This window comes from Indicator indicator, chromosome 17 (genome assembly GCF_027791375.1).
Source record: "Indicator indicator isolate 239-I01 chromosome 17, UM_Iind_1.1, whole genome shotgun sequence".
NCBI classification, from domain to species: Eukaryota; Metazoa; Chordata; class Aves; order Piciformes; family Indicatoridae; genus Indicator; species Indicator indicator.
The window spans coordinates 11,235,818-11,261,270 of NC_072026.1; the positions used below are offsets into that span (position 1 = coordinate 11,235,818).

General features: G+C 42.1%; 1 protein-coding gene across 2 annotated transcripts in view; it reads left to right on the forward strand.

Moving 5' to 3' along the window:
- GRIA3 (glutamate ionotropic receptor AMPA type subunit 3) overlaps window positions 1-25,453 on the forward strand; it is a 149,588-nt gene that overhangs the window by 100,268 nt on the left and 23,867 nt on the right. For both annotated transcript variants that reach the window (XM_054388429.1, XM_054388427.1), the window contains exons 11-12: window positions 5,035-5,411; window positions 12,807-13,005. In XM_054388429.1, the coding sequence (XP_054244404.1) occupies window positions 5,035-5,411; window positions 12,807-13,005 (576 nt within the window). The remainder of the gene's footprint in view (window positions 1-5,034; window positions 5,412-12,806; window positions 13,006-25,453) is intronic.

A 25,453-nucleotide genomic window follows, 5' to 3' on the forward strand; every position in this document is an offset into this window, starting at 1 on the left:
CCTCCTTCACTGTCAGCCTTCCCTCCCTCGGCCTGATGCTTTACACATTGCTGAGGCTAATTGACACTAGGTTTAACACAGATCCTAATTGTAACTACAGATGCTTTGGGACAGAAAAGAGCAACCAGACCTCACAGCCTTTAAAGCTCTCCTCAGGTAAAAAAGGTCTTTATAAAAGCCTTTCAATATGTAAAATAGCATAAAGGAATGAAGCAGAGATGTAAAGGACAGGCAGTCCCCCAAACACAGGCAGCCCCCGCAGTCTGTCAAAGAGGGACCACCTACACATCTCCTTGCCTTGAACAGCTAACCAGCCTCAGCTGGTGCTGGCCTCTGGCTTTCCTACCAGCAAAAGAAAGGCTTCAGATGGCACATGCAGCCTTTGAATAGTAGCAGAGGGGAAGTCTAATTCAATTCCTAATTCTCCTCAAAGTGTTCCATGTGCTGTTAGCCTATGGCAGAGCCTGACTGTGCCAAGAGCAGGAGAAGCTCATCCTTCACCCCTCACCCCAGCTTCTGCAGGAGGGAAGCCCAGGCACAAGTGTCTGAAGGCAGCCATGTGGTGCCACCACCCTGTTGCTCAGATGGACCTTTGCCCTGTACATGCACAGACAGATGTGGGGTCCCTGCCCAAGAAGCCACTGAGCCATGGTGCCACCATGCCACACAGTGTGACAGGAACTCAGTCCTGGTGCAGAACCAGGCTGATGTGGTCCCAGACTTCATCTGACCTGTGTCTGAGCACAGGCAGAGGAAGCACACATATGTCCACAGCTCAAAAAAAGCAGATGTACCCTGAAATTCTCCATCTGCACACAATGGCAGTGCCTCAGAAGGAGCTGTGGGTATCCACATCACACACGCACAGACTCAGCACTGACAAACTACGGCAGACAAGGCCAGCTGCGCTTTTAACACCTTGATACCTTTTCACCCTGCTCGGCTGGTATGCACCAAGACTTCAGTGCAGTGTGTTGGCAATCAGATGTCAGCTGTTGTTTTTAAGTGTGAGGTAATGTGTTAAAACCACGTTGTCCCCATGACCTGGCCTCTCAGCACACCCTGATATCCGTGGGTGCATTGGACTCTCTTCACAAGGTAGCTTTTACCAGCAGGTATCACAGGTGGTGTGTTGGTATGTTTGACACCATTTTCTGATTCCTGGAAATCTCAGACTGCACTGAGAATGTGCTCAGAGTCAGACATCATTGCAGAGCAGTCTCTTCCTACACTACTGTGTACCTGCATTTAGCACTTCTGTGATTCTTGGAGGCTTGGCTCCTGATGGAAATCAGGCAGTGTCTCTCTGGTTTGGTCTGCACATAGTGAGTGCTGGCTGGCTGCCCATCACACAAAGGTCTTGCAAAGTGACTGTAACCCAGACCCACTTCTTGAAAAGCAACAACAGCAAAGAAATTGTTCAGTTCTGCAAGCATGAATGACCAGAATTACCTGCAGGAGGATAATCAGTATCTCTTGCTGTTTCTAGTGCATAGGTTTGAAATTAGGAAGACTCACCTTAAGGTCCGTAAGAAGATGACTTCTTTTTGGATTACACAGATGGAACATCTTATTTTTCTTTCTTCATGTAGAAGAATATTTCTATTTGCTGTTTTTTCTCCCTCCCCTTAAGAATCTTGAGGTTTGCAGCCCCTAGGGTTGACTTTTGAACAGAGTGGGTAGTGCCCCTGTGCCTCATGTCCTCTCTAAATCCATCCCTCCCACACTAGTAGTCAAAGACAGAACAAGCCTCAGAGGAATCCATGACATTTCTTGCCCAGCTCAAATGCAGTGAAGATGATGTTTGAAACTCCATTAGTCACGAGTGATTAGCAAAGCTTAGTTGTGGAGGTTGGGCATGGCTGTGGTTGTGTTCTTTTTAACTAAGCTCACTTTTTAGGGGTTCTGCTTATCTGCAGCCATAAAGGGGAGGCAAACTCATAACTGTGCTGCAGTTATTAGTGATCCTTTACAGTGCTTAGAACTCTCCATTTCAAATACTGTATCTCTAAATAAATAAGCCATAAGTGCTCTGGGTTTTAATCTCTTTAGTACAACTGATATGGGAAAACATGCTTGGGTGCTGGATTGTAGCTGGTCCACCCTCAGGGCCCTGGTGGCTGATGGTTTCCTGACACCCTGTGTCTGAACCCATGCTTGTCGCCTCTGCAGGAAAACAATTGCTGCCATGTTCATTTAAGACATGAGAGTGGACATCATAGAATTCTATGATTCTATGATTCTATTTAAGACATGAGAGTGTTTGTTGGTGTTTCTAATATATTGAACGCCTATCAATATATATAATGTGAAGGAGGACATGGTAACAATCAAGCTTTTGAAAAATTATTTGCCTGTACTTCAGCACAGTATCAACTTCATCACCCCCACAGACCACACAGGAGCATCCTACATAAACTCAAGTGCTCAGTAAGGAAATACACGCTTTACTGCATAGTCTATCAGCACTTGCAAAGAGCTCCACTGTGTCTGCTTTGGCACTTAAAATATTAGTTTGGGAGAATTCAGTACCAGGTCCAGGAAAATGTTACAGAAACTAAATGCTCTTATGGCTGAACCAGCCTGTCCTGCCTTGACAAGCTATTCTGAGACTGACTGTCCATGTACAGAAATACCTGGCAGTAAACTCTCTGCAAGAGTCCTGATGCATTAAGCTTGCTCTGATAAGGATTAATTTGCAAGTACCTCATTAATTCAACTTGAAATACAGTAGTCATGGTCAAAGTGCTTAGTCTTCCAGCCAGCCATGGGCTCTGACTCCATTTAAAACTGATACTCTGTGCAGAATATTGGCTGACTTTGGACATGTAATATTTAACAGCAGCTCAACATGCAGCAGCTACAAGACAAGTATCTGTGTTGGGGAGATTCATCAGTGAACAGGTTCAAGCATCATCTGGTGCCTCTATCATGCTCTACCCATGTTCCCCCAAGTCCGTTACCTGGGCTGTTAACACATTCCTCTGCAGAGGCAATAGACACCCAGGCATCCAAAGGCAGCTGGCACTTCCAGTTGTTGTATTCAAGCCACATTAAGCTAGATTTTTGCAGTAGGTTACCACAGATGAGCTGAAGGGTTTCTCCTTGAGGAAAGTGGTCACTCAAGGGGAAAGGCAATGTCCTAGCAGGCATGAATGTGTAAAGGAACTGAGGAGGGCTGTGAGAGGGTGCACCAAGGGCCATGATTTCCAAATGGCTTCCGTACTTACACGCACAGGCATGGTTTATATGATTATTTCAAGCAGTGAACTTGTAGGTGCACTTGGAGTTGCTCATGCCAGTGCCAGTGCTGAGATTTTCCTGAGTGACTGGAGCAAATTTAGAGGTCATGTGTGCAGATGGGTGCTTCATAGAGGGAAATTTGCTGTGGGCAGGGCCATAGAGGGTCAGTCCAACAAATCTGCCATTAGCCCCAGCCTTCAAACAAAAAGTGCCTTGGGCATGGCTGCACAGTGCTGCTGAGGCACCAGCTGGCACAGAGCCTGTGGTACTCAGATTAACCTTATGAGAATCCTTTGCCTTTTCTGCTTATTAAACTTGGGGGGGGAAAAAAACCCACACAAATATTTAGGAGGAGGAATGAATCAGATATTAATGAACGTCGTGTACATCACCATCAGATTTACATAAAAGCATCTTCAATTATTTTCTGGCACAGATTTTAATCACTTCTTATTAACATTTCCTATGAACTTTTATTCAAGCTTCTACTTAATCGAGTTTTATTTTTCCACCAGAAAGAGATGCATACTTACTAGTGAGAAATACAAACCTGTTTTATGATGTGTACAGTGGTTTAGGTAGTGGTAAGTTAAATGTCCCCCAAGAAACAGTTTTTCTTTCTGAAATTTTTACCAGTGAAAGGTCATTGTTCCAAATATCTGTAACGTGAATAGTTAGAGTGTTCAAATTAGAAGATTAAAAAAAAAAAAAAAAGTCTATAGGTAGGTAAGCTCTCATAGCAAAACCTTTTAAATTAAAAGTGCCCTTTTTTTTTTAAACAATCTATTTCCCTCTATTACAAATGCTGACAACTGTTTAAGTACTAGTCAAGGCTAGGTTATCTAAACAGCATGACTTGAATCTTTCTAGCATAGCCATAGAGATACAATTTAATATGTTGACGTTTTATTCTGGAATGTTAGTTTTAATCATGTAGCTAAGTAATTTGCAGGTTTTTCACTTCACATTCTTACCCTTCTGTAAAACCCAGCAGAGATGTATTGATTGAAGGAAAGGGTATTGGGTCAGAGTATTCCAATAGGCTGGTGAATGACAGATGCAGTGAGATAAGATTGTGCTTGCAGATGACACAGCCCCAGGTCATGGTCTGTGTTACAGATCTGAGAGAGCTGCAAAGCTAAGTTCTGTAAAATAGGATGGCATACATTATACAGAAAAAATGCTACTTTGCATTCTTCTCAGATAACTCAGGCTATTCACTTCTCAGGGACTCACAAATCTGTATTATTGTTCTTCAATGACCACAGAAAGGGTGGGCTGTCTCACTCCTATCACTCCTTCTTTTTAATATCTTCTATCCCTTATTGTAGTGGGGTTTCAAAGGAGTGCTATGAGTGGTAGCACCCAAATGCATCTGAAAGTCAGTGACTGGTTGCTTCTCTTAGGTTCCTTAGATTCTGGACTAATCTTTAAGAGAATTTGGTGAAAGAATTGAAAAATAGCAGATACTTAATTTGCCTAAAGTCTTCAAGACAGATGGAAACAGAGCATTATTCACTGGTTTTAATGTAGTGAAAACATAAATATATGTTGGTACATACCTTCCTATCTTGAGGTCCCTTCACAGTTTTGATTGTTATTTTTTTCTTATTAATGATTTTCTATTAACATCATGTAGTCCTTAACATCAGTGACTGCAAAATAGGCTGCAAAGAAAATGTTTCCTAGTCACTCTTGTAATTTATCATCTGATTCATTAGCCTGAGACTCTAGGTAGTGATTATGTTGCAACTGTTTTGTAACTAACTTGAGTTTGTTTTCCCTTTTCAGAGAGCAGATATAGCTGTTGCCCCCCTCACCATAACACTGGTGCGAGAAGAAGTCATAGACTTTTCCAAACCCTTTATGAGCCTGGGCATCTCCATCATGATCAAGAAGCCTCAGAAATCTAAACCAGGCGTATTCTCTTTCCTGGATCCTTTGGCTTATGAAATTTGGATGTGTATAGTCTTTGCTTACATTGGCGTCAGCGTGGTTCTTTTCCTAGTCAGCAGATTCAGCCCTTACGAATGGCATTTGGAAGACAGCAATGAAGAACCACGTGACCCTCAGAATCCTCCTGACCCTCCAAATGAGTTTGGAATATTTAACAGCCTTTGGTTTTCCCTGGGTGCCTTTATGCAGCAAGGATGCGATATTTCTCCAAGGTTTGTTCCATATCACTCCATCACCTTTTTGCATTTTATGGTCATTTTCTGATGCCATGGTGCATATATGTTACTTTTTCAAATTTCTTTTTGGTTCCAAATTTATTTTTGTTCTGGTGTTCCATTCAATACTAAGCATCATCATCAAGCACCATGCTTGCTGACGTTCACCTCCAGACTGAGTGGCATTGCTTTATGAAACCATTTATGCATTTCTGCCAAACTTATATACACCATGTTGAGGCTGTAAAATGCATAGGGTCATCTCTTTTCAGCAATGCTTGGAGGGCTACCGTGTTTTTGCTGCATATCTCATTTTACGGTCATCTCCTTGGTGCATATAACATATTCTGCTTTGCAAAACCAGATTTATTGATTTTAAGAAGCCACATGCAACAGCACTTTAAAACGCCTCCATTCCTGTCATGGCTTCTGCCTTTTTGCTTTCTTTTGTGCCCACTTGCTCTAGTTTTGTTCTTGAACCATCCTTTCATCTATTACTAATTTGCTTACTACTGTCTTTCATATGTTCAGGTCTCTGTATGTGCCCCCCTCTAACAGTTACTGTATACTACCCTCTGTCTGTGTCATTATTTCAGTCCACTCTAGTCTGTTGTCCCTGTGTCCACTGTCAATATGGTGTAATAAGCATTGCCAATTTCTATAAAGATTTTTCTTAGTCACAAAGACATTCTGAATAAGGCTGTAGAAAAACGTGTTTGATATTAGTTCAAATTTAGCAGAGAGCACTGGTATTAACTATTGTAGAATTACATTTCTTTTTTTTTAAGAAGCATTTTGACTGCCTGAGAATAGTGACATTCTCTCTAATTGAGCAATGCATGCCACAAATGTTTTTTGAATAATATATAGAGAATGTTTCCACATTAACACTGGTAAAATCCTTCAGTGACATGCCTGTGATTAGTAAAATTATCTAGTTTTGTAGTGATGGAGCACTAGTTATATTTTGTATGACAATAGTTTAATAACAAGTTTACAGCCATTTTAATTATTAAAAACACATGCTTAATACAAACAGGATGCAGTTTTTCCCTTTTACAAGGCTGCTAATTAATGCAAGGGACACAGCTCTTTCATAACTAAGCTCTTAAATTCAAAATATACCTTCTTGGTCTCCATATTTGTGCACCTTTCTCAATATCCATATCACGGAAAAGGTGCCAGGTTTTTCTTGACCTTATAGCAGCAGGGATCTTGAGCAGCCACACTGAAGCAAGTAACAAAGCTTCTATGAAGTTCCATAAAAAGGATCATGATTTTATTCATTATAGTGTAATAATGATCCTCCAAGTTTCTGCACATTCAAAACTCCTATGTGACTGCAGCGAGACCCAAGACTCCGAGATACTGACATATGCCTGGTGGTATTTGGTGCATGTCATGCAAATGTTGAACAAGTCTTGATAGCAGCAATTAGATTTATTACTTATCAACAGATGTGTATATATACTACGTAAGACACGCACACGTTTTCACATGGATGTCAGCATGACTTACTCTTTGCAGCTACCAGTGTGTGCCTCACTGTACAGCTCTGGCCATTAGCCTTCCCCTCCTGTTTATACACTGCCTTTTGCTTTGTGCCTAAATTCTGTATTGAAACTTTTGCCTCTCTGCTTGCTGTTAAAGGTGATGAGTAGTGATAACATTTAAATTGCTGTTGACCATGTGTGTACCCAATATAAAGGACCGGGAAATAAGCACTGGGACATCACATGGAAAGCTGCAGGCATTGCACTGTTTCTGCTAGGTCTGTTTATTGACAGTTAAATAGAAGTGCATAGGATTTTTGTTAAGCTCTCATGTGACGTTTTCAGCCATTTACCTTATGTAACGAGAGGAACGTATTCTATTTTTTTTTCAATACTACCATGATAAGTGCCTTGGAAATACCTACCCCCAAAAAAGACAGCAGTAAACCTATTTATTTTATCTGTCCATCAGAAGCTATTAGCTCAGTATGAATATGTGGCCCTTGTTTGAAGACATTGTCCAGTTATTTTGTTATCTGTCATGATAGCAGATTCCAGTCAGTTCCATGCATTGTTACTGGGGAAAAAAAAAAAAGAGAGAGAGAAATCTAATACTTTGGTTTAAATTCCAGAAACACTGTTCCTTTGACTGATATGTTGATCTAAGTTGATTAAATGTCAAAATTCTTTTCCATAGAAGGGACTATTCCCAAGTATTCCATTCTTAATCTTTATAAGGTTATGCCATTCACAGTACATTGACTATATGAATGTTTCATACTATTTTATTGCCATTAAAAGGGGCTTCATTCTTCCATTGTGAGTTTTGTCTGAATAAATTTCTTATATGAGAGCGTACAGCACTTGTAGAGAGATGCCGACAAGCAGTCTGGAGAGATCACTTTTGTACTTGCTGATAAAGGCTCTTTCAGCTGCCTTTGTGTGGAACAGCTGTGACATCTAATGACTAGTTAGATCTATCCTCGGTGAGTATGCTGTGTGGATATTCCAGAGGATATATCCCTATACTCTCCTCTTTGTATTTAATAGGAGTCATCTAAACAGAATCAGTTAGCAGCCAAAGGATGGGGGTTAGTGCATCCCTTGATGGAATCAACATTTGTTCCAGCAGTTTTGTTCTGCTATCAAAGGCTGCTGTTTTCTGCATAGTGAGCTAAGGCATTGAAAATTCACTTTTGATGGATCAAAAGTAGATTATTAAACTTGCCTTAATGTAAGATGTGTACAGAAAATGAAATCAGGGGCAAGAGCAGTCAAATTTGTAACACTGTTCTAAGTGAAAATATCTTTGAAATCTCTATGGTGGACATGTATTTTCATTTTGCTCTTTATTCATGTGGAACAAAGAGGCCAGATTAATTAAATGCTGATGGAAAAAGACAGGGGATTCATTAAAAAATATCTCATGAGGTTGGTCATTTAAGAGGGTGTATTTCTAGCTCCCTATTTTCACAGCTGAAAACTCAAGAGACTCCTATTAAAGACCATGGGAATGACTTTGTGGGACTTTCAAAGTAACAATGAGAGCTGAGGAACTAGATATTCCTGAAACTCCCACTGCCAGTTCCTATGATGGAAGCATCTCAAGTCAGCACTTTAGATGCTGTCTTTTATTGTGTTCTGTCTCAGCAGGTGAGGTGAGGGCTGCCTGGCCACAGGAGGCTGGCAGGAGAGGAAGAGGGCTGGCTGGCGAGCAAGCAAGCTCCCAGCTTAGAGGGAAGCCAGATAACGTGTCAGAATATTATTGAAGGGGTTCTAGACAGGAAGAGTTTGCACCAAAGTTGTTCAGTTTATTTGTCAGTTTAACAGCCACCTTTTATTGATCAGAGGAACCCAATTAAAAACTGAGTGGTGTGAGAGGCTTATTGTTTCTGTGTAATGTAGGATTTATGTGTAATGTAGGTTTTATGGCCATGAGTAGAAACTAAATTCAAGCTATTGTGATAAATGAATGAGGTTTGGTTAGAATGTATTATTCTCTTGGAAACTGAATTTTAATTTGAATATATATTTTGTTTTCCTTTTGTCACTAACTGGCTCTCATTTGACTCCATGCTTCCTTTTAAATTTCCTCTCAAGGTATGCACTCTTCCTGTTTACTTCCTTTTGAAAACACTGTCTGACCTTGTTTTGGTATCTGAGTTATAATTCTGTTGTTCCAGATCTTTGTTGCTGCTCTTGTTTGTTAACACACTAATTCACTCTAAAATAGTGTTGTACAAAATACATATTTATTGAGGTAATTTGGAAAATGACATGTTGGGATAAAGCATTAGTTGCTTGGTTTTAAATTACAACACTGCACACGTGGACAGGAATGTCTTCATCAGAAAAGATGCTGCTTGTGTTCAAACCTGTGATTGATTTTTCTGTAATAATTACCTGAGTAATGGACAAGCATTTCTGTGGTCCACAGCACAAACCATACAAGTATTCTTTTATTGCCATCACAGTATTTATGTACTAACCCTTTTTCTCCCACATCCCTCCACACCAGCCCCTGCAGTGGGTATAAGGAGTCTTCAAATCAGCAGATGGACTGGGGGGGACTGGTGTCCTTTGGACAAGGAGGCTGCCAAGCTATGCTAGTCTGTGTTCTTGTTCTTCTAGTCTCTGTCTCTCTTTCCTTCAGTGTCAACTTTGTGGTTTGTTTTGCTTTTGGTTTGCCCCATCCCATTCTACCACCACTTACAACTATGTCAGCCCAGACTGCTTTGTAGTAGCAGCCATTTAATCTTCCTTTTCATGCTCATCAGAAGACTCTGGGAGAAACAGCTCTGGAGTGAAATCCATTTTTCAAGTGACCTAAACTCTTCTGAGATCAGCTCTGATCCTCATCTAGCACGACCCCTCTCTTACATGTAGGACCCTCAGGGAAGTACCTTCTTCATCAAGGGATCCAGCCATGTATGCTTCCCTGGTGCTCAGCTGTTCTCTATTCTTTTGTCCTGTTTTTGTCTGACTTGGTTCCTGCAGGTTGCAAGATCTCTGGGGCAAGATATTTTTACCTTTCTCTGTGTGTCATACACTATACAAGCATGCAGCTTGACACAGACTTTAGTGTTGCATCAGTGTGAGCCCGAGGTTCCACTGGTTTGGAAAATGTCTTCTGCGTGTCTTCATCCCAGCAATCCATCTCTCCTGCTAACAGAAAGGGCAGCTGCCAGTGCAAGTAAGACATGTCCTATGGTAAGCCACAGGGAGAACAAAGGCATACTGTTTTGTTCCCAGTAGTTCCACTGAATTTATCTAAACACCATTACAAGTCTTTTTTTCATCTTCCTATTTCAAGGCTTATGGTGAAGCAAGAGGGCCACAGGAATCTGGAAACCCCAGATGAAGCTAGTCTGGCTGTATTCGAGCAGGTGTTTGATCTGCTGTGCTTGCTAGGCAGACTTTTGCTCAACTGGCTCTGAAACTGTCCACCTCACTGCTAGGAGGGGGAATTCAACTCCAGCTCCTCTCTGAAGATGGAAAGTATGTAATGAAGGAATAAACAAAAGGGAGATGAATTTCACCTGATGTAGTCATCTAAAAGCAGTAGGGTGTGTTGGTTAGGCATCTCAGTTCCCTACAAAATCATGAGACAGATGGGCACCTTCGGATTTATCCAACACTAGAGAAAGTGAGAAATCTCTTTCAAAGGGTGTCTGTCTCCTCTGCTTCTCTCTGCTGTCTCCAAATGTAGCCTTATGTGACAAGTTCAGCAGGCACCGCTCTGCATTGGCAAAAATTACATCAGCCCATTTAAGAGACTGATTTGATGTGGAGAGTACCAAGTTTTAGAGTAGCTAAACCCAAGAATCTAATTGGGCAGGGGGCTGGCCAGAAAGGACTTTAGCCACCTGTAAAGTCCCAAGACACTCACTTGATACCTATAAAAAATGTAGAGCAAAGCAGAGAAATTCCTTGATTATTCTGGATTTATATTTCTGCAACTTGCTGTTCCATCTTCTCAGTAGCCTTCTGAGTGCAGCTTCAGCACAGCCCAGGCTGAAGCTTGGAAGCCTTTTATCCTCTTGGGAGGCCCTCAGGAAAGGCAGGAAAGCCTCCTCCCCTTGTCAGTGATCCAAGTGAATGTGTGCCTGTCCCAAGGAAGCACACTCAGGCCAGAGTGACGGCAACTTCTGTTGGAGCTGACACCTCAGAAGTCATTTCTCCCTGGTGGACAAAGCAGTGACACTTCACTTATCAAGCTTCCCTAAGCTTTGTAACCACCTGAACCACCTTGCACATTGGTGGTTCTTGACACAACAGACCCTGAGGTGCTAACTGCACCAGCAAGTAGTGCAACCATACCAACCAGTCTGCATTTGCCCTCTCTGTGGGAGCTGCAGCTGCAGGTTCTTGGGCAGAGGAGAGTGGAGAACAGCAGTGCTTCACCTTTCAGTTCACTTCACATTCTTCTCACTTATTCCAGTTTGCTCTCTCTGTTTCTATTATGTTGGCAATTTGTTTGTTTGTTTGTTATTGTGGTCTTTAATGTTGGATTGCTGCTGGTTTGTTGGTTTTTTTTTTTTTTACTTTTTTTCTTTAATGGGATTTTTTAATGGCTCAGGTAATCTCAGGTTCAGGCCAAGACTAGGCACTTTACCAGCTAACCCCCCTGTGTGGGTGAGGTTTTTCCTGTCTCTATCTGGTGGTAGGACAACTTGTACCCACTGTCTGGGGATGGCACTGAGGGGCTTGAAGGAAACAAATAAACAGGTAAGAGTTTTCTTGCTTTCTCTTTCTTCCCTTCACACAAACTGAGGACTACAGCATCCAAGTTCCATGTATCTAGTGTATCTCAGATTGATTTTTCTTCCACTGCTATCAGCAGAGTTGAGGCAAAACCTATGAAATAGATTTGTCTCAGCTGCTGAAGTGATTCCTGGTCAACATGCCATGTTTGAAGAATGAGCACAGCACATGAAGGTGAAATTCCCCACCCATCTGAGCAGCAAGGCATTGGCATGCTTCAATCCTGAACAAATATTTTGACCTTGAAGTTCAATTGCTTTAAAGCATCAGGAGCTCTTGCTGACAGCATCTAGACCTTCTGACCACTGGGCATTTTGTAATTATGTGTTTACAAATAGGCTTTTTTTTCAGTCCCTGTGGTATTCTTTTAAAAAACAAAGGATGACACAACAAAACCAGAGCACAAATAATTTTTTTCCTGCTTCCTTCTCTGTTGCCCTGGTGGTTATAAAGCAGGAATGCATTTGCTTGGAAGAGTGCAATGTTCAAATTTTAACTAACCTAAAACATAAAGCAGCCTCTCACCTCACTTCAATATGCAGATTCAGTCTCTAATTCCTTCTAGGTCATGAGGAGAGAAGGATACTGGATCGTTTTTGTTTTATTCTTTGCATGTTTATGGAGATCCCTTTTTACAGTTTACTACATTTTACATTTTGAGAGTTGATGCAGTAAATGGTACATTTGTGTCCTCCAAGCTGGGCAGCCCCCAAAGAGACATGATCCTGGCACATCTCAGCAGGCAAATCCAGCCTCAGGGAAAGGCTGGGCAAGCAGAGAAGACGAAAGTCTTCTGGCAACAGACTTCTCCAGCAAAGAGTCTGTGAAAATCAGGAGAGCTTGTTCCTCTCCAAACCTCTGATCGGGGTTGGATCGGATGAATTATTTCTTAATTGACTGTCTTTGTTTTCACCAAAAGACTGGAGAGAGTATTTAATTAGGGAAGACTAGGTGCACATCAAGTTTATTCTCCTAAGGAAGGCTACCAGGAACTGGCTCACAGTCCTCCTGTTCACAGATACGTGTAAGGTCTGGACAAAAGAGTTGTGCCTGTGGATGTGTCTTCAAAAGAAGAAAATAAAAAATAGTCAAGGAATGACTTCAAAGCAATTTGATGATGTGTGTTTTTCCCTAGATCTCTCTCAGGGCGAATTGTTGGAGGAGTCTGGTGGTTCTTCACTCTCATCATTATCTCTTCCTACACTGCTAATCTTGCTGCCTTCCTTACGGTGGAGAGGATGGTATCTCCCATAGAGAGCGCAGAGGACCTGGCTAAACAAACTGAAATAGCCTATGGCACTTTGGATTCAGGCTCAACCAAAGAATTCTTTAGAGTAAGTCTGTTAAATCTCCATCAGAGCTTTTCTAAACTCTAAGTGCCTAATATGTGGTTTCCAGTTGTTTGTTTTTACCCAACTGTAATAGCTGTTCCAGTGAAAGCTTCTTTGTGCAATCAGGACAGGCCTGAGTGCAGATTTTAATATCAAAAGGTGTTTTATCAAAAATGGGTGGGTTTGCTCAACCTGAAACATCTCAAGATGGAAAACCTGACCTTTGCTATCACAGGAAGGGGTTTTTAACATGAGTTTCAGAACCTCAGTCTGGTGAGCAATAATGCAGTCATTAGCACGATATTTAGCAGAGAAAACTCTTGGAGGAGTGATGCTCTTGACCTACTTGCTGTGTTTGCCCAGCTGGCAGCCGTGAATGCCATCCGAGTGGGTGTCCGCTTGCCAGCACGGGCAGGGGGATGGGAGCCATGTGCTGCCATTCCTTTCTATATGGTACATTGATTGCTGCAATTGTTGTTGCTGTGTCTCTGTGGCTCACTGGCATCTGGCTGGGGCTGTATCAACCAGTCAGGGGTGAAACTGCTGTACCCCGCAGCACTGATGTGTATTCACCTTGGTTAAGGAAATGCTGGTTGGCAATATTTGGGGGTACTTATAATCATCCTTTCTTTCTGTTTACCAAGCCACAAACTGAACTGCAGAGTTTGGTGAGGTTGATTAAGAATTCTAATGACCTCAGACCACTTTCATGTGTCTAAAAATGTTGCAACCTGAAAAGCTCTCATTTCTGACCTTTCTGAGCACGAACTGGAATGCTCAGCCCTTTCAGGAAGCTCTTGGTACTGTCTCAGCAGTGTAAATCAGATGCCATTCAAACCAGCATTATTTTTTTATATAGAGAAGTGGTCAGTGCTGTCTGTGCATACTGGCCAGGTACAAGTGTGAGGGAGGAGGGTGGCAGAAAAAAACTTACTGCTGTAGACTGATGACATACTGAGGGCTCCTTGAATAAACACTGATGGCTCCTTGAATTTGCTGAAAATTTCAAATACATGACCACACACACATAGATGTACAGATGAATCTGATGTAAAGCTGGAAGGGAATGCTTTCTGCTTTATTTAATGAGGCTTTTGTACTCTGCCTTACTTGTATGTAGTGTCTTCATATAAAAATAGATACTCAGTAGTTCTTAATTAACTGTGGTGGCTGGTACATAGCAACAGCTTCTGTTTGTATTAAAACCCTGCAAGATAACCATTGGCCTTTCAAGGGTGACATGAGTGTACAAAAATTTGTATTCTCTTTAATTATCAGCCTGGGGCAGTATTGTCTGCATAGCAAAAATGAGTTGAGTGAACCTGTCAGGTAGCACAACTTGGTTAGAAAGACTGGTGCTTGTTTACAGTCACTATACTGTTCTGGGGGGGAAGGGGGTGTCTCCTTTTCAATATCTTGTTGCCATTAATACAGAAAAAGGGATTGTGTGGGGCTGTTTCTTCATTTCCTTAATAGTTTCACATAACAAGGAAATCCCTTCTCACACAGAGATCAAAGGAATGAGTGTTTCGTGTGAAAGGCTACAAAGTCTAGTAAATGTATGAATACTTTGTTGTGCTGTTAATAGTCTTGAGATGAGCTGTGACTCTCCTGGTGCTGGGGGAAGCAGGGCTGTAAATGAGGATTATCTATCAGGAGCTGCCAGCTCCATCAGGCAGGGAGAGGAGTCATATGAGGAAGGAGAAGAGTAGAGCCCTGGGAGTGGTGGAGCAAGGCATAACACCTGCTCTGGGTGATCCAGATGGGCCAAGTGGGAAGGAGAATGGGCTCTAAGTGGTGCTTCTCTCTCCTCAATATTCTCAAGGCACACAACATAATTTCAGTTGTATTAACTTTTGCAGAGTAATTAATTTGAATAGAGTGATGCAGCTATGAAACTGTTGTAATTAGAGTCTTCTTCAGTTGATTTGAGAAGGGCAAAAGCTTGGCCTTAGATTAAATGCATATGTTCACATAAATACTTTGTTGTACAGTCTTCATTAGCTACTTACTATGATAACGATGGCTGAAACTTGAAATAACTCTTAGAGGACTCTTGTTTGCCAACTACCTACTGCACAGACCATGCCTGCTGTGTGGTTTGGGATACCTCTCTCCCTGTAAACTCATTTCTCACTACTGCTAGAGCATCAGTAGGAGTGATAGTGGCCTGAGTCAGAAAAAGCCATGAGTTCTCCTGGGTACAATGAGATGCTTATTCCCTCCATGAAGGGAATATCCTCCTGCATCCATTCCCCACCAGCATTTAACCAATTTAAGCAATTGCTGGCTGAGTGGGTAAGGATCAACCACCCAGTGAGAAAAGAAGCTTCTGTCTGGGCAAACGGCTACATGAGCAAGTCAATGCAATCCTGACTTAAACTGGTTGCCCACACATGCCCATACACGCTGGCTGCGGCGCATGAGAGGGAGACACATTTTCCCTAGAGGTGGGAGGAGTTACCTGGATGTGAGCAGGTCAGTTCTTGTGTAAAGCACCAAGAAAAGTAACTGGGCTTTGTAGCTGGGCCATGACTTCACACAAGAAGTGCAGGATAGTCCCAAAACTAAGCTTGTATGGGTATATCTCTTTTTAGTGCTGTAAAACTAAGGTGTTTCTCAAACAAAGCTATTAGTCAGATACTGGTCTTAGTGGCTGCTGTTGGCCAGTGAGAAGTGCCAGACTGACAACAGCAAGGAAGAAGTGCCTCCTAATAGAGGGGTGACATATAAATGAGCTTCAGATACCTGCCATCTTGTCTGCATGTGCTAGAAGGAGCTCCTTTAGAGCCTTCAGTCCATGGCTCCTTTCTACCAACCCCATTTTCAACTGAGATCACTTTTTAAGTTTTTTTTTACAGCGTGGATACCTATCTGCTAGGAACTGGATTGATGCCAGCACCTCATTTCAGAGGAACAGATGGTTATGACTTTTAGCCACTTCAGACCTGGGGAGACTCCAGCCCGTGACCTATTTTATACTCTTGGCCATTTCACTGTCTCCCAGATAGATTCTATCCCAGATATGTACCTTAAAGCTAGATACACCATTGCTGTTTGAAGCGTGTGTGATGGCTGCTGTCAGCCTGACGTGGCTCTCCTAGTTACACACAGGAGAGCCTGCTTTTTGTTATGGATTCACAGTAGCCACAAGTCACACTCCTCATCTGTGGGTGACTCTACATCGGGGCATTTGTCCCCCAGTATATCTAAGAACCCAATGAGCCTTTCTATATTTTCATGGTTGTTACTTGATTCTGCTTAGAAACATTTAACATTTTGCACTAATTAGCTTATAAAGGCATTTAAATAGTAGTCAGTCAATTGCGTCGATTCCCTTCTGGCCTTCAAAAGGCACCTCTTCCTATTGAAAAGGAAAAGAAAGAACCTCTCCTTAGATGTTTATTAACATACAGTCTTCTTGTAGTGGATCCAGAGGAGGCCACAAAATTGATCAGAGGGGTGGGACACCTCTCCTGTAAGGAAAAGCTGAGAGAGTTGGGCTTGTTCAGCCTGGAGAAGAGAAGGCTCAAGGGAGATCTTATAGGAGCCTTTCAGTACTTGAAGGGTCTGATGTGAACAATCTTTTTAGCAGGGTCTGTTGTGACAGGACATGGGGTGATGGTTTTAAATTAAAAGAGGGGAAATTAGAATAGATCTAAGGAAGAAATTTTTCTCAGTGAGGGTGGTGAGACACTGTCACAGGTTGCCACAAGAGGTAGTCGAAACCCCATCCCTGACCATTCCAGGTCAGGTTGTCTGGGACTCTGAGCAACCTCATCTAGTTAAAGATGTCACTACTCACTGTAGAAGGATTGGACTAGATGACCTTTAGAGGTCCCATCCAATTCAAGCTATTCAATGATCCTGTGATTAAGGACTCCAGAATACCTCTTTCTCTTTCTTAAAAAACGACAAAGGCCTGTGCTAGAAAGCAATTTCAAGTCACTAAGCTGCTACTTTTAAGGGTGTGTCTGTTAGAATTAACATCATCAAATACAATTAAACCTTCAGCATATCCCAGCAGCTCATCAAATCAGTATAACACCATTTAATCCAAATTCAGCACTAAGACTAATTCCACAGTCTAATGTTTCACACCTCCAATATGCATACATTCAAAAGGCATGACTTTTGTGACCAGTTAGTAACTCTTAAGTAAACATGGTTGTATTTAAACTTCAGTAGAATCATAACATGTTTCTAGACATTTAGAAACACAAATTCCTCTTGAGTTTAAGGTGGTTTCGGGTAGCAGGTACCTGTGTTAAGAAGCTTCTGTAAAATCAGTTTCAAAGTACATGCTTGATCATTGGCAAACACAACTATGTACTATACTGAAAACCTGACATCTCAGAAGGCATTGGAATTGATGTGACCAGGCTTTACAGGCTGAAATATTGAGGCAGGTAACATGCAGCAAGATCTTGCATCAGATCCTTCTTTCTCCCTTTTGTGGGAAATTGAAGACAACTCATATCATGCCATTACCAATGTAGTTAATCACTGCTAACTAAAACTAAGGGGAAAAAGAGCCTTCAAAACACTGATGTTCTGTTGTAGAACTTTGTGTTTTCTCAGCAGTGGTTCCAAGGATGTCCCTGACAAAATGTCTGCTATCCAATAGCTCCCCCGTGCCTCAGATGAAATAAGTTACTGCTCTGAAGTCGGTTCCCAAATTTTTCTCCTAGAGATAGCATTAACTGCAGGCCTGCTAGGAGTTTCAGTAGAAAGACCAAAGACCTTCTGCTTTTTTGGTTGGTTACTCCTGCCTGGCACTGTTGCTCGGGAGTACTGGATAGAGATTTTGACACTGACATTGCACTGCTGTCAATAAAGACTTTAGGCTCAGTGCCTGGAGGAGTCACACAGGTTGACAGCCTTCAAGCACACCTGAGATATTATTTTTAGGAATTTTTTTGCAACACAGTATGAAATTCACAGCTACAGCTGAAGTCTCCATTACCTCAGGACACACCAGAGCAATAGCTGACTTGAGGGCACTCAGAAGTCTGCACATGTTTTCATCTTGCCTCCTCTGTGAAAGCTTCACTTCTCATTGCCCTTAGATAGCCTGCCCACACTCTTCAATAGTATTTTGCTCTGAATTAATGTTTTACAAGAAGGCAACACTTTCTTTTTGTGCCTTGGTGGGCACATTCAACACTTGAAATTCCTCTTCATCATTTTTTTTCAAACAGAGGTGCTTTCCAAACCAGGTTCAGATGTGGAGCCTTTCTGAATTTCATATACACAGAAAATCTGATTTAAAACTACATTTTGTAGAACACAGGAAGTCATGTTAAGAATGGTCTCTAACAGAGTCTCCCTCTTTCTCTCTTCTTGATTTCATCAAGTCTGGATAGTTCAGCAAGAGCAGATAGAAGAGCACAAGATGCCCTGGTGAAAGGCTTTAAATTTCTGTCTGAAGCTCTGATTGCCCATGCTGAGGAAAGGTGCTTTGACATGGAAATAGGTACCAGAAAAAAAAAAAAAAAAACAAAACAAAAAACATGTAAATATGCTAAGGAGACTGATGAGGTATCTCTTGAAAAGAGCTTAAAGTACAGCTTGTGAAGCTGGTAAAACTAAAGCCAATATAGAAAACATTTTGTTCCAAAGAAAAGACAAAAACACCTGACAGATTTGCACCAAAGCAGAAAAGAAACATTTACGTGGGGGAAAAAAAAAAACAAAACAGTGAAAGAATAAATTAACAGCTTGACCCCAAATTCTTGGGAAATAAAATAAAATTTTAAAAACCCATTCCTTAAACCCATAAAAAGGATTTTGGAATGCTTTCCATTAAAAGCACGTGGTGTAACCAAAACCTCCACTCCTATTCAGGCAGTGCTTAAAGATGGGCTGTATGAGGTGGGCTGCACGGGTACTTTGACTGGGGCAAGCTGTGGCAGACCAGGCTGGTCCCAGGGGTGAGCAGCCAGGCAGGAGCACAGCACCGTCTCAGACCCATTAGGGGAGGATGGAGGAATAATGACCTTAATGCAGCAGATTCAACTCAATCCATGACAGTTCTGAAGCACTAGCATGTTACACCCAGTCATAAGATAAAGAGCTTATTGTTTTCCTCTGATGATAAGGTGGTGCAAAGACAAGACTTCGGGGAAATAAATTCTATCAGGAAGTGGTTTAGGTAAGGAAAAGCTTTGAATTATGAGCCAATAGCTACTGTGAGATTTTTATGCATTCTGTGTAATCAAATAATACTGACATAATCATTAAAGCCTATTAAAAACAGCATAGTGAACTCTGTGCACGCAGCACTAAGGGTTTCATCTGTAGTTAAACTCTTTGATTTTTAATTTCAAAATCACTTTGCTAGTGAAGATGAAGGACTTGTTTCTGGCACAATATTCATACAAATACATTGCTTTCGCCTTTGGATAAAACTATGATTAGCAGTTTTAAGCATTCTGTGTTCTTGGCATCAAGCAAAACAACACAGTCATTATAACAAATGCCTGACTGTGGTGGGTTGAAACTAAAACTACCACACTGACAAAAATATTGAAGTGTGATTGTATTTATGGACTTTGAAGAACAAAACTTCACAGAAAAGTGATAGTTGCAAATATGAGCTGTACAGATCTTTGACAGGCAACGTGGCAGTGATTAATCAGAAAAAAAAGTACTGTGGTTTAATTGTGTTTCAGCATAGAAAGTGTGAAAAAACTTACCCGTATATTCTCTTCGTCTTCCCTGTTTGATACAGGTGAGGGTGTGCACAAATATTAAAAGGTGAATGTATCTGTGCAGAGGCCACAGCCTCTTCATTGTATAAATGATAGATGGCCTTCTGGGGGGTGTTTCTCTTAATCTATTGAACCTTCTTTCTGCCACATGGCTAACTGGCAGTTTTAAAGGCATCAGGAAATCAAATGTGACATAATTACAAAAGAAATGGTTTCCCACAAAGTGATCTAATGTCCTTAAACCTGTGGATTGGAGAGGAAAATGTATCTTTACAGGAACTAAAATTAACAGCACATCAATCATCCACTCCTTAGAAAGGAAACATTTGGATGGTACTGGGGATGCCAGAATCGTTTTACTGATTTCAGCAAAGTCAGGGTTTAACAAGCTTTTTCTTAATAACAAATATTTTAATAAGTCTCTCCTTTATCTTCAATACCAGATGGCATTTGTCTAATAGCCCTATTTGCATTTGTGGTTTAGGTTTGGCAGCTCACCTGTGTCTCAATATTGCTCAGAAGTTGATCTCTGTAAGAGCAGGGATGCACTATAGAGGTGGATGATTGCCCTGGGTCAGTGTGTGTAGATGCAGCCCAGGGTGAAGCCTTGCACAGCAACTAGCAGTGGGTTAATGCTAGAACTGTGTCTGCACCACTGAGGCAAGCAGAGCGCCTCAGGGGAAAAATCGCTTGCTGTTTGAATGCTCTACTTTCTGAAGAGCAGCTCTATGATAATGATAATGACATTGCTGAAGACAGCCAGGACCCAAGTACTTCAAGTCTCTCCTACTTTATATAATGCTGCTGTGTCACATTAATCCATGCTCGTTAGGGATTCATTTAAAATACATGGGTGCTGATAAATTACTCACAGTGCTGCTGCTATTGCTTTAGAATAATCAGAAAATACATGATGGTTTAGAAACTAATGATGTATCCCCTCTTGCAATCCACTGGGATTTCTCCATCAGTGCCTGTATGTTGGCCTGTTCTGTCTGGAGCTGAAAACTCATTAGACCTGACAATGTTCAGATCGTGAGCTGGAAATGCCGTTCTCTGTTAATTTATTGCGGGCCAAATCCAGAGCAGGGCTGGTGTGCTGCTCACTTGCCCAGACAAGACTACTCTGCTAAATATGTCACTGCTGGAAAGATGCCCCTTAGCCTGAAGGCTGATGTAATCCCTGTCTATGGCTAGCTCTGGTGCATCCTGCCTCCAGCTTCCTGGGCAGACAGACAGACAGACAGGCAGGCAGGCAGACAGACAGGCATGCAGAGCACAGCAGTACTGATCCCTAGCCCCTGGCGTCTCACGGTGCTCGGGGGCAATGCTGGCCGTGCACTGGCTCTGGCCATGCATCACAGAGGATTTACAAAGGCAGCTTGTCTCTCAGATGAGACTTTCATTTTAATTTCCTGATCAGTATTGCAACAGGGAGGAATGGATGGCAGCAATAAAGTGAGGAGATGAATATAGGTGTAGTCTGAAATTCACAGTTGTGCCAGGAAAGGACCTCTTAAAGTCTTGATTTACATTCTGCTACTCAGACTGTTACTGACATGTCAATGACTTCTAGTTACAGCTGGAGTAACTCTTTGGTTGTCTGTTTGTATGAGTGGAGCTCACTCCAGAAAAGTCTTACAGCACCTACAGCACATTACCTGCCAGTTAATAAAGCACATGTTTTCAAAATGACCCTGATATGGAGGGAAACTCCTAAAATGGTCTGTAATATTTGTGAGATAGATAACATTTCTTTTGTAATTGGCTCACTACCTATAGTGTGGGAAAACTGTAGTGCTGCTGAAGCCTGGAGGGTTTTTTGCAGGCTGCTTCCCCAGCTGCCGGTGTGTACAGTGCTGCCTTGGCCCCTCCTTCCCCACCACCTCCTCTTCCCCCAGTTTTCTGCTGGGCTTCCATCCCTATTTCTTTCAGGGGAAGGAACACTGTCAGTGGGATGTTGTTTCTGAAAGACAGTAACTCTCCTTACAGTTCCTGTACAAGGCTTGTCTGAATCTTGACTTAGAGTCATAGAATCGTTTTGGTTGGAGAAGACCTTTAAGATCATCAAGTCCAACTGTTAACCCAACACTGTCAGGTCACTGCTAAACCATGTCCCTGAACACAACATCTACATGTCTTTTAAATCCTTCCAGGGATGATTACTCTACTGCTTCTCTGGGCAGCCTGTTCCAGGGCTTGACAACCACTTTGGTGAAGAAACTTTTCCTAATATCCAAGCTAAACCTCCCCTGGTGCAACTTGAGGCTGTGTTCTCTTTTCCTGTCACTTGTTACTTGAGAGAAAAGACCTACCTTCACCTCAACCCCCACCTTTCAGGGACTTGTAGAGAGAGGTAAGGTCTCCCCTGAGCCTCCTTTTCTGCATTCTAAACAACCCGAGTTCCCTGAGCCACTCCTCATTAGACTCGTGCTTTAGATTTAGGAGAGGCTGGAGGAAAGCAGGCAGCCCCAGGGTTTGTGGGCCTGATCCTTCAGCTGTCTGGGTTTCATTTGCCCCAAAGGAAAATGCCATTTCTAAAGCAGAGGTGATAATGTCATTAATCTGAACAATAAATCAACATGAGAGTGTATCCCATCACAAACTCGACTGTGGAATATCATTGTTCGCCCTTTATTTTTACATTTATGTGTATGTTATCAAAGATTTGTGCGTCCCTACATATGTGCATGTGCATGCTTGAACCTCACATATCTGTGGCATTCCATAGAATCAGAAACCATGGGCAGAGTTTTGTAGATTTTGGGGCTGGCCTTGCTAAAAGAGAAATGTCCTGTGCATGCTCATGGCATCTGACCTACTTTCTTCTGCTGAGAATGTCATAAAAACAAGAGGTTCATGTAATGATCAGATTGATTTTTCTGTCCGTATAGGTAAGTAAATTGCTGGCATCACAAGTTATCTGCAGCTAAAAGCTGTGACATTGATCTATTAGACTTTGCCCTCTGACCTTTAGTAAATGACATCTCGGCTTTCATGTCTGCACTTGGGAAAGGGGACTAATGGTGCCCTCTGGCCTTTCTGAGACCTAGTTTTTCCTTCTCAATAAAGAACTTGGAAAACTCAAGCAGATGGACCTCACTAATAGTATTTATCGTGTTCTTACTATTAATGTAGCATCATTAGGCTTCATGTGCTGCAGAGCTGGCACTGGGCTGGGGGCTCCAACCCCTGTCCCTTGCTCCTCCCAGAGGCAGCTGTAGCAGGGATGACTCAATGTCAGGCTTGCAGGGAGGCAGAAAGGCACCTGGTTAAAGAGTTATCCAAAAGACCAAGATAGCAGTAGCTACTCCATTGCAGTTTACTGTATTGAAAGTCCAAGAGAGCAATAGCCTAAGCCCTATGGATCTCAAAGCGATCCCCAAGCCAGGCAACGGCAGTCAAAAGCAAAGTCTCCTGGCATTTTTTTTCACTCCTGTTTAGTGACTTGCTTTTTAGTGGTTCATAAGCTACAGGATTCATTAGCTACTGTAGAAAAGCTAATTGCAGATGTGGAAGAAAAGTAATGAGTGATGCTAATGAAGCTATGGTTCACACTTAACTACCTAAGTTCAGACCAGTGAAGTGTGTGTCTATATAAAGGCAGCATATATTATTCAGATTAAATACCTGCACTGGTTTTAGTGCAGACCTTTGTGTTTTGCATCAGCAACATCTGTCTGATTCAGGGTTGTAGATTTCCCTTGTTAAAGAGCTATAAAGTGTTCATATGGCTGGTGGACCAGAGCAGTGTGCTACCTCTGCTGCTTTAGATCATTATCCATGTCTCTGCCTATCTTTGTGTGTGTGCCTAGGTCAGAATACTCTTGTCTGCTTAGCACTTGTCTCATTCCCATTTGCTGCACTTCCCAGTTGGATTTGCTGTGTATGCTGGCCTGCTCCAGAGTGCGTTGAAGTTTATGTAGCCTGGACCCAGCCCTGAGACCAGGTCTTCTCCCTCTCTAGTATGCCTGTTCCATTTCTTACGCTAATACTGCCAGCATGAAGTGTTTTTCCTTGGAGCCCAGGTCATGGATTACTATGGGGGACTTTAGCTCTCTCTCCTCCTTGTTTTTTGAGCATGTTTATCACTCTCTTGGTTTTGAAGACAGCGGTAAAAGATTTAACATCATTATAATCTAGAATCTTAAACATAGTAAAAAAGAGAGAATATATAATGTTAAAAGTAAAATTGATTGGGGTCAATTTGTGTCATGACTGGATCACCTATAAGAGAACATTTTGAGCTTAACTGCTGGGAAATCATTTTGTGGTGCTTGTCATAAAACACAAAGGGACCATTTTGGTAATTTTGGTAAAATATCCTGACAGGGTACATTTTGAAGATGACCTGCAGGCATTTTGAAGATGACCTGCAGGTTGCAGAGAAGGTGGCAGAGAGGGCAAAGCGTTCTAAAACAGGCAAAGGGCATCCCTGTAACATACTTCAGCTATAGCTGGAAAATGCTGTTTCTTTCAAATACAATAGCTTCACTGCTGCTCAGTAGTGGAGGGGGTGACACGATGTCACTTCAGCAAAGTGTGAAGCAGATGTCTGCAGAGGGGGAAAAGTAATTCGGTCAGTGGGAGAAGGCTTCAGTCACATCTTTTAGAGCTAAATTTATCCAATATCAAGGAATCGTCCAGGATATGCTGGGGTTTGCAATATATCTCTAGGTGGTTAGGGATGTGTGAAAACAAAACCAAGGCACCTGGTCCTGCTCAGATGGAGACAGGTTTGTGAGTGCTGAGCTTTTGTTGTTGATTGAAGAAGTAACCACAACTGAGAGGTAAAACTGCCTCCTCCCTGCTGCCCTGCCCTGGCCAGCTGTGCTTTTGGATGCCCGGGCACACTGTGTGTTCAGTGTGTTAGCTCAGTGCTGGAACCAACCACACATCAAAACCGGCAGGTTCAGAATGGAAGGCAGCATCAAAATTGTGGACTGGTTGAATTGGCACCTTCTTTTAAAATGAGCACATGGCACCCAGAAGCAATGTGTGTTTAGGTATGGGTTAGTAATGGGCTGAGGGAAGAGTGTGAGAGCTTCTGGCTCTGCTGACACAAAAGGGATCTGCCTACACCCTTGTGCTGAGGTGTGTGTGGTTCATACTTCTGCATAAAGAGCTCCAAATAAAGCTGAAAGCCGACACTATTGACAAAGCAAAGGCCAGCTCTATTTATATCTGCAGTAAGGCTGCGATAATGAAAAGATGCTTTAATGTGTCCCAAGGCCTAGATGAAACACTGAAAATGTTGCTTTTAAGAAAAAAGTGGTAATAATATCCCCTTGAAATCCCGAGGAAATGTGTGTGACGGAGTTCTTGAGAGCAATATCAAAGGAATGAAATAGGAGTTGCAGTGCATAGGGAGTTGCTGCAGTTATGGGCTTTGAATTGGTTTAAATCTTGGCTTTTAAGCTTTTTCTCTAAGTATCTCTTTAAAAGTAACACTTTAATGAGAGGGAAAATGTTTTACTGCCACTGAACTCTAGCAGCAGTGCAGATCTGTCAGACCTTACCTTATGTGGAGTGTAAATCCTTTCTCTATGGTGGCTCCTGCTGTCTGGCCCCTCTTAGGGGTGTCAGACTCCTGGGGGGCACGCAGGTGCTGACAGGGGTGAAGTGAGCGTCTGCAGAGGAGGACAGATGGGTGAAAATGTTCTTTCAGCATAGGATTTGCAGCTTTCTAGTTATAAAGGAAATAAATTTTCCTTTTCTGTAAGTCTTTTGGGAGCTTC